General features: G+C 37.2%; 1 protein-coding gene across 4 annotated transcripts in view; it reads right to left on the bottom strand.

The window, feature by feature from the left end:
• Positions 1 to 13,059, bottom strand: part of Senp6 (SUMO specific peptidase 6) — a 76,152-nt gene that overhangs the window by 2,715 nt on the left and 60,378 nt on the right. For all 4 annotated transcript variants that reach the window (XM_032909260.1, XM_032909261.1, XM_032909262.1 and 1 more), the window contains 6 exons: positions 11,408 to 11,500; positions 7,330 to 7,754; positions 3,963 to 4,066; positions 1,693 to 1,781; positions 541 to 609; positions 293 to 443 (listed from right to left, as the gene is read on the bottom strand). In XM_032909260.1, coding sequence (XP_032765151.1) covers positions 293 to 443; positions 541 to 609; positions 1,693 to 1,781; positions 3,963 to 4,066; positions 7,330 to 7,754; positions 11,408 to 11,500 — 931 coding nt within the window. The remainder of the gene's footprint in view (positions 1 to 292; positions 444 to 540; positions 610 to 1,692; positions 1,782 to 3,962; positions 4,067 to 7,329; positions 7,755 to 11,407; positions 11,501 to 13,059) is intronic.

Raw genomic sequence — 13,059 nt, 5'->3', positions numbered from 1 at the left:
AGGGTAGAGGTGAAACCAGCTTTTAAGACTTCAGAGGCAACTGTGTGTGTGTGGAGATGATGAATCACATGAATCACAGGTGAGCCACACGACAACAGGGTGATCAGAGACGATCAACAAGCCTGGGATTTGGTTGTCAATAACTATAGTAGTTCTATATCTTAAAAGATCTCTAAGTTGGGAATTTTTGTTAGTCACTTTTATGAATTATTTTCTTATTGTTTTTATCACATAAAAAAAAAATCAAACACATATTTCGTTATTTCACCAGATATGACAAAATGAAACTCACCTCAAAAAAGCTCTCTACGTACTGCAGTACATACACACCGCAGTCACTGAAGTTGTTCTGCTGTGGAACCTTTGGGTTGGACCCTTTCATAACATCTTTGGAAAAACTTCTTTTGCTTCCTTTTTTAACCTCCCATTCCACTTCTAAATACCTACAACACACATGAACCAAGAATACACACACGTTAAAGTATACGTTCTACTTCAGCTACAGTATATTAAACGGTTAGGGTACGGTTTTGAACTTACTCTCTTAGAATTTTGACAACATTTGACCGAGAAGGGCCTCTGAGTGAGTCCATAAGTAGAATACAAGGTCTACAGGACAAAAATAGTTGAAGTTAAATATGAATTATAATGTTACATATGTATAAGAAAACTAAAAATAGTCTATTAATAAGATTAGTAACAATGAAAACTTCTTGTTTCAGTAAATACTCAAGTGGGGAAAGCAAACCTTACAGATATAGGAGATTTAGATTATCTATGGTAACTTTAAAGCTACACTATGTTACAGAATAGTAATGGAACTCCAGCAAAATAAAAATGGGAGCCTAGAAAAGTTAAGTGTTGTTTGTGAGCATATATGCATATATGTATGTGCCATGGCATGCATGTAGAGGGACAACCTGAAGGGGCTGGCCCTTCCTTCCACTGCACGGGTTCTGGGGACCAATAGACTCAGGTCATCAGGCTTGGCAGTCAATGTCCTTACCTGCTGTCTATCCCACTGGCCTCCAATAGCCTTATTACAGCTTAGTACAGACAACCCAACAGGTAACCACGAGAATTCATTTATGACACAATGTAGTTTCTAGGCAAGATTTTATTTTAAAACATGAGTTGTCTGGCCTTAAGAAGGCTACCCATTATAATATTTACTGCTACGCATATGCTACTCAGAGCTAATGTTTAGAATTTTAATTCAATAGAAGTATATTGTAAATGCAAATAAATGCAGAAATCTCTAGGATACAAAGCATGGCAGAGTGTAAATCTGAATGTCCTTAGAAGTCTGTCAGATCTGACTGTGAGGGCTTCTGAGTGAGGATCTAATAGCACACAAAGTGTGTGGGCTAAGACTGCCCTCGTCACCTTCTGCCTCTTAAAGCAGCTATGGAACCAGCAGAACCACCATTTTACATCACTGTTTTAATATAGTGTTCTCTCTCCTCGAAACCATGATGTACAGAGTTATATGGTTCATCATGAAGGTGTGCATGCATCTGTGGAAGCACATTGGGAAAAGTGCAAGGTGGAAAACACAAATGACCTCCCTGCTGGATCTCTAGATAGCATACCCTCGTTTTCCCCTGACTCTGAGAGCACTTGTGAATTCTCCTTAAGTAAGAATTGTGTGTGTGTTAATCATAGGGTTTTCAGGATGTAGTCAGTGCTTACTGTTTGCAGACAGTAGGCTTTAAATGCCACTGTCCTATTTCTGAATTGTAGTTTTCATCAGCAAGGAGTCCGTCATCGCTGCTATCATCCTATAAAAGATTGACACACAGAAGTGGTTAATTATCAAGCATCTACTGTTGAAAGAACTAATAATCTAAGAAAACAGCATTGCACATGACAAAACTCCTTCCAACAAAGTGGTAACACTTTTAGTCCAGGGAGGGAAGTGACCCAGACAGATCAGCCTGTTACTCGACTTCATTTATTCATCGTGATTGTGTGTGTACATGTGGAGGTCAAGAACAACTTTGTGGAGCTGGTTTTCTTTTCTTCCAAATGTATGTATGTGGGTTCTGGATACAATTTCGGTTGTCAGCAGGTGTGGCAAGTGCTTTACCCACTAAGCTATCTCACCAGCCTGGCAACACTAAAGGCCTTTTTGTGTCGGGATAAACTTTCAGATGTTTACATGTAGCAAAGATGGATTTATTCTATAGTTTTTCCTTTCCACTTAATCTTATTAAAGTCATTTCTGAATTATCCCTTGGCTTGTAAGTATATGGCTGGAAAATGCTATTTTCTTCTCCAGCAAATGAGCACCCAATCTAAGATGAACAGCAATGCTCACAACTTTGTTTCAAATTCTAGATACGTGTATTATATTGCTATCAGGGAAAGTCTCTATACATAGTTTAAATGTAAAAAAAATCTTCTGTAAAAAACTTCGAAATCTTAAACAAACCTCAGCCTACATCCATGGTTTACAGCCATGGCTTATGCTGCGTTCTGAGTCCCCCGTGGTTACAGCAGGTACCTGCTATGTAGAGTAGTTGTATGTTATCAACTACGGGACAACACACCAAGTACACTGTGCAGCACAAAGTTTCAAGTCTCTTCAGCACTATCTCAACTGAAAGTCCACTTAATATTAAAATCAGAAATTGGAGTTTGCTCTCAAGGACCCACATGGTGAAAGGAAAGGACACCTGCAATTGTACTCTGACCCCCCCCCAGCACACTGGGGTGTACAAGTGTGCCCCTACACAAAATAAATAAACAAAACAGTTTCTAGAAAGAAAATTTTTAAAAATTTGTTTCTCATAAACTTTTTCATAATTTAAACTGTTTTCAAAACTATAATTTATATTTAAGTGTTTATGATATTTATTAGGGCAAGTAAAATTCAAAAAAACAGTATAATTTACCCATGATAATGTTAATTAAATATTACTTGTTCTTATAATAAATGTACATTAAATTGGAAAACAAGAAAATAGGCACTGGGAAAGTAAGAAAAAAGATACTGAAAAAGTAGAAAAAATTAAAATTCTACCGTTCTTACGTTTACTACAATTATGTGTACTACATAATTGAAAATTTTACCACTTGAATCTCAGATGCCGTTAGCTCAAAGGTCAAGTATAGCCCATAAATACTTTGAAAGAAAACATTATTAATTTTTTCTTTTATTCAATGTTGGGCATTGAACTGAGGGCCATGTATATAGTAAACAAGCCCTCTACACTGAGCTATACAGTCCCCAATGCAAGAAATGAACTTTGTATTAAAACTTCCTCATGTAGTGTCTCCTGAGAGGCTCTGCCACATCATGGCAATTGCTCACAGCCAACCATTGGACTGAGAACAGGGTCCCTAATGGAGGACTTAGAGAAAGGACTGGAGGAGTTGAAGGGGTTTGCAACCCCATTGGAAGAACAACAATACCAACCAACCAGACCACCAAAGCTTCCAGGGACCAAAGCATCACCCAAAGAGTACACATGGAGTGACCCATGGCTCCAGTCACATGTGTAGCAGAGGATGGCACTGTTGGGCATCAACGGGAGAAGCCCTTGGTCCTGTGAAGGCTTGATGCCCCAGTGTAGGGGAATGCCAGGGCGGGGAGGCGGGAGGGATTGGGCATGTGGGGGGGTGGGGGAGCACCCTCATAGAAACAGGGGGGCGGGGGGAGATGGGGTAGCAGGTTTCCAGAGGGGAAACCAGGAAAGGGGATAGCATATAAAATGTAAATTAAAAAAAAAAAAAAAAATCCAACAAAAGAAAAAAAAAAAGAAAGAAGATAAGGAAAAACAACAACAACAAAAACAAACAAAGAATTCAACACCTACATCATAGTTTCAACACCAACACTAATAAATGTATCCTGGGAACTTCTAACTAGAAAACTGGTTTTGTTTTGAAATAGAGCCCCAATCCAGAAGAACCATTGCCTTCACTGCTAGTTCTTAGGTTCTGTAACAAGATTTTACCGGGTCATCCTGATCTTCTGAGAAGTCAATGAGCTCATCTTCAAGCAGTTTTCCACCTTCTGCTGACTGATCACCATAGTTTAGTCTGATTTTGCTTAAGGCATCTGTAACAACAGGAAACACTGTATGATAAAAACCCCATGCCTATGACCCATAGGACAGAATACGGAAATGAATGCTAGTAATAAATGACACTAATAAAAAATCTGCTATAGCATGCAATACAACAAATATAAAAGTGTTATTTGATATAAATTACATAACCGTTCTACTACTCAGGCCCCAAAATTTATGAAAAAAAAGAGAGGTTATATAAATCTGTGTATAAATCTGAGTATATGTAAGGATATGTGTTACATATGTTTGCAGTGGGCGCTCGATATTAAATAGAAAGCCACAAAAGTCTACATAACATAAATTCCCCCAAAAACTTATAAACCATACAACATAGACAACATGAATACAGATATAAATTATAGTTTTAAGATTAAAATTATGAAAACTCGGAAAGAATAAAGGGTAAATAAGAAGAGTACAAATAGACTTGCTTTTGCACAAATCAGAAAAAAGAAAAATGTGATAGTCACATTATGAACAGGATTCCCCAACTGTTTACCATTTGAGTACATTTGTTTATATTACTATTTTCAATAGAATAAACTATCACAAAAGTCAGTGACTCCTACAGTAAAACTTAAATGAACATTCTTAAAAGTTCATCCTAAGCCAAGTGTGGTGTTGCATGCCTTGAATCCCAGTACTCCAGAGACAGAGACTCTGGGATTTCAAGGATAGTCTGGTCTACAGAGAGAAAGTTCCAAGACAGTCAGAGCGACTCAGAGAAACCCTGCCTTGAAAAAAAAAGTTCATTCCAAAACCGAGTCAGACCTTTAATACAACATACTGAATATATTGAATACAACAATATACCAAATATTGTTTAAAATAGTGTACAACATTTTAAAACTTCATAAAGAAATTACTTTTAGGTATTTTAGATAGAAAAGTTTGCTTCAATCTAGGTTTAAAAGCTATAAAGGGTTAAAAATATTAATATAAATAAGATATCTTGAGGGAGAGCCAAAACAAAATGTAGTAATCAGAAAGACACACTTAAATAACTAATTAAACACAACAGTAAACCCTTTTATTATACACACACACACACACACACACACACACACAAAAACATCTTCAATTTATGTCTCAGAAATAAGTGTTTTATACTTGTTTAAATCTAAAACATCTGTGTAAATCCCAAGGCAATTAAAAATTAGTCAATACGGGGCTGGAGAGATGGCTCAGCGGTTAAGAGCACTGACTGCTCTTCCAGAGGTCCTGAGTTCAATTCTCAGCAACCACATGGTGGCTCACAACCATCTGTAATGAGACCTGATGCCCTCTTCTGGTGTGTCTGAAGACAGCTACAGTGTATTCACATAAATAATAAATAAATAAATCTTTTTAAAAAAATTAGTCAATACAATCATATTATTTCTAGAAGTAAATCATTTATATCTATAGAGAGTACTGTTACATTAATATTTACCTTGCACCAATTAAACTATTTCAAAATCCATCCAAATATACTGTAGTCTATGGCAATACCACTCTGCATGTGTCCAATTTTCACTGAAACTTAGAAGTTAAGTAGGGTTGGGATTGGTTAACATTTGGATCGGAGAAAGTAATTTTAAATTAAATCTTTTTTTTTAGTTGGGTGTAATGGTGTACACCTTTAATCCCAGAATTCAGGAGGTAGAAGGTAAGGGATTTCTGAGTTTGAGGGCAGATTGGTCTGAGCAGTGAGTTCTAGGTTGGCCAGGGCTACCCAGTGAAGCCCTGTCCAACAAAAAGTATCCATTAAAAACAAAAAGTATCCATTAAAAAATAAACATTTACTATTTACTGTACATGCATAAGTGTACACACATACTTCTGTGTATGTGGATCAAAGCATTTTCAGGAGTCAGTTATCTCCTTCCAACATCTGGGTTTGGGGACTGGATTCAAGTTAGCCTTGGTGACAGACACTTTTACCCAATGAGTCATCTCAACAGCCCAGTGTCTCTCGGAGAGTGACTGTAAATCTCAAGTGTACACGCTCCTCATGTCCCCGGTCTGGTCGATTATTTTACATCATGTCCAGCTGCAAAACCTACTTATTTACTGTGGCATGTTACGTGACATCATTAGCAAACACTTGTAACTACACGAACTATTTAAGATAGTCCTTTTGAACTATATTTCAAATAGAACTGAGCTAGTCAGGCAGTCACCAAGGCACAAATGTTTCATAAGCTCCTAGCCTTTCATAAACCATCATTTATAAGACCAACCAGTCATTCTCTCAGAGGCAGGAAAAAGCATACTTTTGAGCCATTGAGCTCCTCAAAGCAGCTGATAAAATCTATGAAACCTCAATGGGAGAAAACAAAACAACCGTGCCACTTTAGAGCACTTCTCAAACGTGAGAATTGGCCAGCACTGGATTAAAGCAAGATAAAACAAAACCAAAAACAAAAACAGAATTAGTGTTCTCATTTACACAGACAACAAAAAAAATGTCTGAGATACTAGCTTCACAGACCTTCCTTGCCTTTAATTAAAAAGATATATAATTAATGTAGGCTCACACGTGAAAGGCAAGCAAGCATACAAACTACGAGAAACGATGAATGGACATGTTAATTATGAAACCCACACAGAAGAGTATTGTACGGTAGTCTCCACTGGGGTTTCGAGGCCATCTTCAAACAAACTGCCTGACCAAACAACCCGCAAGGAGCCTTGGAAGCTCTGCAGCTGGTGCATGCATGTGTAAGATTACTGTGCAAAAGGAAACGGTATATCTTACTGCTGGTACTAACAGCCACATTCAAGGCCTTGTATTCTCTCCACTGAGCTATCCCCAGCCTTGTTTTTTAAATAACTGTGATAAAATTCATGTAACAGTCACCCATTTCAAGTGCACAATCAGTACTTTTTAGTATGCACAAAAATAGTTCTCACATATATCTTATATAGGCCGTATATGGAAGGTAGCAGTATATAACAATTTTAATGTGTCTACAACCTGTTACACAAGAATTTTTCAGTGGCACATTCAATTTCAGACTAGAGATGCTAGTTCTGCAGCTAGGGTAAAGAGATGAGACTCACTGCACAAGGGGTACCAGATTTTTTTTTTTTTTGAATAATGATTCTAAATGTTGGTTGTCATATTGATTACATGACTAAATACATTAATAAAACAAGTGGTACTCTTAAGTTAATATTATCCTAAGTAAATTCTACCTCAGTAAGTCTGACAAGGAAAATAAATAACCTTAACACTTCTACCTTTCAAAATATTTTGAGTACATACCTGGATGATGTGCAGAATTTAAGCATTCATCCTGGAGGCCATTCTCACTTTCAGTTCTATCAGAAATTTCCTGGCATGCAGATTCTCCGTTGCTTGGTTCTTCATTTTCATGGACAGCATGATTTTTTTTTTTCATGCTACACTTCACACTGTATGCGTTTCTCCGGTAACAAGGCTCACTGTCTTCCTGTGCAGCACTCGAATCGGTTACAGCTAAGCAATGCTTTCTGTGTAGCATCTTCTTAATCACAGGCTTGGCAGCAGAGTTCTGTGAACAAGCATCCACCTCACTGGCAGAAGAAACATAACTGTCCTCTGCACGTGAAGGTTTTTGCATGACTGCATTTTCATGGTAATGAGGATTAGGTTCATATTTTGGTTTTTCCAAACCAGGGAAACAAACAACAGCCAAAAACCAATGTGCACTGTAAAAACAAACAACACTACTGAACATATCATTGGAAAAGCTCATCATGGTTGTCAAAAATTATCAATTGAAATGGCTTTCATAAGTTTGTGAAACACTGGTCTTTTGAAATTCTTGTTTCTAATTATTGTCATTTGCTTATCATCAGTGCTAACATACTACAATGTCCACTGATTTTGGGGGGTATTGTCGGATTATGTACCTAATTATTATTATAGTACCTATTATTATTATTTTATTACAATGTAATTAGTTAGTTATAAGAGTATTAAATTCATTCTTGCAAATAATCTTCTGCATACTTTCATTTACAGAAGCCATTCGAATTCTTTATCATGTCTCTTTCAACTGTTAAAGACAGGCTTATTATTAAAAACTATATACCTAATCCTTAATCTTATGCTATGCTGAAATGTGAATATGTTAATATTAAATGAAAACGGTATATCTATCTAATCTAGCTATTATAAATTCTCGATGTAAGGAGTTCTAACTATCAAGTGCAGCTCATGTTGCTATTTCAGGTATTGTGGCTAGCGACAGTATAGTTCACTAGAAAAAGAAAGCTATGTAGCCCAACATTCCCTAATAACATATTTATTAACCATAGTATGCAATGAACAGGCTATAGATGAAAGGGGATTATTAGGTGAGTAGAATATCTGTCATGTAGTAAGATGCCCAGAAATATTTCCCTCAATAGAAAACATTTTTTCTCCACTGCTATGGCTCAAACCCAAGGCCTTGGCCATGTTAGGCAAGTACCCTACCATTGAGCTATATCCCTAACCTGAACACCATGGCATCATTAGATAATGTTTTATTGTTATTGGTTTGTATTAGATGACTCTCAAGGCAGTATTAGGAGCAGTATTGTCTCTTCTGAAAACATTCATAGATCATACATACATACAAACATGAAAACATACAAAGATCACAAAGACTGGTTTTGTTCTTAGTAGTAAAAAGGTCAAAGGGTGCCAGGTGGGGTGTTACCTAAGGCAGCAGAAGCAGGCTGATCTCTGTGAGTTTGAGACCAGCCTGGTCTACACAGCACATTCCAGGCAAGGCAAAGCTACAGAATGAGGCTCTGTCTCAAAAACAAACAAACAAACAAACAAACAACAAACAACCTAAACATCAAACAAAAAACCCATCCCCAGACAAATCAAAAGGCCTATTCTTAAGAATTAGTTATTAGTATACAATGGTCTTAGGTCAGGCTAAATCAGAAGAAACAGTATGTCAACGCCCTCAGTTCAATATCTAAGATACAGAAAATCCTAAGTTCCACCTCAGTTTTAAAAATGATAAATGTACAAGTGTGTTTCAAAAACTGATGATACAACCAGGCATGGATTAACACTTGAGTGGAAATAGGACCAAAGGTCCAAGGTCATCTGTGGCTACAAATCAAGTCTGAGGACATCGCGGACTACATGAAATCTTGAAAACCAGTATTTATGAACTAAGACACAACATCGTGAGGGTGGTTGGACAGCTCTACTATTCTCTATTCAGGCCACTATGAGAAGTTATACATTTCCTGTTGCCTCACTTAAAAACTAGGCAAAATGCCTTTCTTTTCTACTAACTTAACGAACAATACTGAGGCATATGATCACTTCTAACCTCAAAAATACAGGGCTTAAAAACAAACAAACAAACAAACAACAAAAAACCCAAACAAACAAACAAACAAACAAAAAACCCAAACAAACAAACAAACAAAAAAACCCAAACTGCACCATGAGGTTAGAGAGATGGCTCATTGCCTAAGAGCCCAGGGTTCAGTTCCCAGCACCCAATGGCATTTTACAAACACTTTTAACTGCAGTTCTAGGGAATCTGGTGCCCTCTTCTGACCTCCAAGGGCAGCAGTGGCGCATATAAATACACACACAAACACACATATAAAATAAAAATAAATCTTAAAAAAAAAAAAAAATAGCAGCAAGCAGGGTATGGTGGTACATGCTTTTAATCCCAGCACTCAGGGGGCAGAGGTAGGTCTTTTGAGTTCAAGGAGCTTAGTCTATTGAGAGAGAGAGCCAGGCCAGTCAGGGTTAGGGTTAGCTACATATGGAGACTATCTAAAAAAAACCCCAAAGATTAAAATCATGACTAAAATGAAGCAGATGACAAATCAATGGTGGCCTATCTAGTATGTGGCTTTAACCTTGTAAAAAAGTAAGACTAGAAATTTACAGACTGTTTTCCATCAATGCAAAGGTGCAGAATCCTGCACTGACCCCCAACTCTGCTGGTTCTCCACCACTTTTATGTCACTTTGAGGTCCATGGACATAGATAGTGATCATAGTAGTCCTAACTTATACATGACCTAAATTATATTTCAACTTAACACTTTTGTTATTCTGATCTTACAAACAATATTCCTCTTTTGTTTTAAGAGGTTTGTGCTACTCAAGGAATTTAAGTATGCAGAATAAATTTAAACTTGATTGTGAATTTTATTATACTATGCATAAAAAATTCAGTCTCAAGTTGTACTTTGAAGCTATAACTGATATCTGACTTAATTAGGAGATGAACTCCTAATTAAAAAAAAACACCCCTTCTCACACACACACACACACACACACACACACACACACACACACACAGTAGTGCTGGGAATAGAATTGAGGGCCTTCCAAAAACTAGCCAAGCAGCCTGCTACTGAGACCCCAAAACAATCTATTTTAAGAGGGGATCCTACTACACTTGTTCAAATTAACCTCAAATTATTGTGCTGAAGTGATCCTTGTATGACTAAAACATTTGGGAAAAAAGGTTTGCTCATATTACAAATGAATTTGCTTTACAAAAAGAAAAGGAAGAATGGATAATGAGTCCACATTTGCAATTTACAATCTTGGGTGACACAGCAAGACTTTTTACATAGAAACAGCCCTGCACTATTCTAATTTCAGTCAACATTAATTACTCCAATCATAAAGAGAGAACAATGGGACAGAGTCAAGGCATTTCTTAATTTGTCTAAGCAGAGTACAATGTCACTGTGCATGCCAGAAAACAAAAACCTCTTTTGCCAAACAAGGCTACCTTTTACTCACAAACCACCTCTACCTCAGAATTCCCAAGAGCATAACCAGTAATCAAATTCTTTCAAATGGGTTTTTAAAGTAAAAGCAAAGAAAGAAAGAAACACAAATCCTCAAGTCTTAATCACATGCTAAAGCTGTAGGGTAATCAACACCATCCAACAATAATGAAGTAGCAGAACTGCGTTACTGGAGCACTGGAGCCCTGGAGCCACTGCTTCTAAAAGCGTGGCTTTCAGCTGAGTAACTCGGACCCCGCCACCTTCTCCTTTACTGTTAACTCTGAGTGGACTTTAAACTAAAAGACTCCCTACTAAACAAGGTAATCTCCACACACAACCCTGCATCATACAAGCATCATTTGTAGAACATGACTGTCTTGTACTTTGACCAATAAAATAAGATTAGGTAAGCTATCCAATATATTCTGTAAAATTCTTTATTTTATGATTCAGTAGAAAATCGTGTTTACTTTCATAACTATTTTTAATACAGAGAACAAATTTCAGAAAGATGTTTTAAAACAAATCCTTCATTTAAAAATGTGTGTGTGTATCATCACATTCACAAAGAATTTTACTCACGCTTCATTAAGGGGTACAAAAATAAAATCCTTCTCAAAAATATCTACATGCCGGGTCCATGTTTTCACTCTCCCATGCCGTTTTTGTTGTATCCTGAAAGACAGAGATTAATCACCTTCTGGGTCATTGCAGCTATAGCTTATAAGCAGTGAGTGTGACGAGAGGATTCAGCTGTAACACCTCACACAGTTTCACCTGATGATCTAACAAACTGAAGCTTAAAGCTGGGAACCAAACCCTAGCCCTCTGCCTGCAAGAACACTTAAGTGCTCTCTATGAGCCATCACTCCAGACTCATGAGCACAATATCTTAGATGACGTCAGGAAGGGAAGGCATGAAACCTCTTTTTGCCTCTACCATCTAACTGGTGCAGTGTTGCTATTAATAGAACTATACTGAGAGATAATTAACAATGCATGATTTACTGGTAACTGAAAGGAAGGGATCAAGTAAAATATGCACTATTTGAAAATAAAGCAACACCATAAATTATGAACTGTAGTCAATCTATTTCAAGTCTACAATAAAAATTTAAGAAATTCTTAAATAGAAGAAAATATAATTTATATCTGGCATAGCAACCCCAAAAAGCACATGTTATTACAAGATGATGTGCTAACTCCTGAATCTTTTAATCAATTAAAGTAATCAAGTAAGACCTGAATGCCAGTTGTAAAGAATTCAGGTGTGATAGCAGAATAGAATTTCCTTAACTTGTCTGAAAACAATCATTCTAAGAGCTTATTAAAAGTACAAATTAGGGGATTTAGCTCAGCGGTAGAGCGCTTGCCTAGGAAGCGCAAGGCCCTGGGTTCGGTCCCCAGCTCCGAAAAAAAAAAAAAAAAAAAAAAGTACAAATTAAATGTTAGGCAGTGGTGGCATACACCTTCCTAAATACTCAGGAGGCAGAAGCAAGCAGATCTCTGTAAGTTCCAGGACAGCCAGGGCTGCACAGAGAAACCCTGTCTCAAGAGGGGGGAGAAAAAAAAGAACCAAGACCAAGCCAAAACTACAGATTTATGGCTGGGATGCAGCTCAGTGGTAGAGAGCAACGGTTTGCTCAGTACAAGCCAAGGCTGTGGCTCAGTGCCCAGTCCACAAAGAGAAAACAAAACCGGTTCGAGTCTCCTGTGTCAGCATCACTGAAGGAACACTTAGAGCAAAGCACAACAGCGATGGTCTCATCACCATCTAAGATATACAAGTGAGTCCTTTTGGGCTCCACTGTTCTATGTATTAGACCTACAGCCTCTGAATTCTAGCTGTTATGAAGTATCAGGGTATAATTAATAGTATTATTTTGAGAGATGAACAGGAATAAAAGATGTTGCTCAATAGAAGTAAAATGATTTTTTTTTTAAAGTTATCCCTTAAAACTAGTGGAAGATTATTTTAGGGCAGCTAAAAGTATATACATCCACACAGAATAAAACTGAACCTGAGCTGGTGTGCTGTTCCTAGTAGAAGATTCAAGAAACAAAAGTGTAACACAGAGGTCTGTGGGGTTTTTGTTGGACTTTGTTTTTAATTATCATTTTGCATCCATGAATTCAAATATTGAGAAAACATTTTGAGGCTGACACGCTCTTCTCCTTGTCACCACCCACTGAAAAGCACAGCTTCACAGGTATCTAACATTTATACCACATTA

Source organism: Rattus rattus, chromosome 8 (genome assembly GCF_011064425.1).
Source record: "Rattus rattus isolate New Zealand chromosome 8, Rrattus_CSIRO_v1, whole genome shotgun sequence".
Taxonomy (NCBI): Eukaryota; Metazoa; Chordata; class Mammalia; order Rodentia; family Muridae; genus Rattus; species Rattus rattus.
Note: the sequence above shows the minus strand (reverse complement) of the source record. Positions and strands in the feature narration are given on the sequence as shown.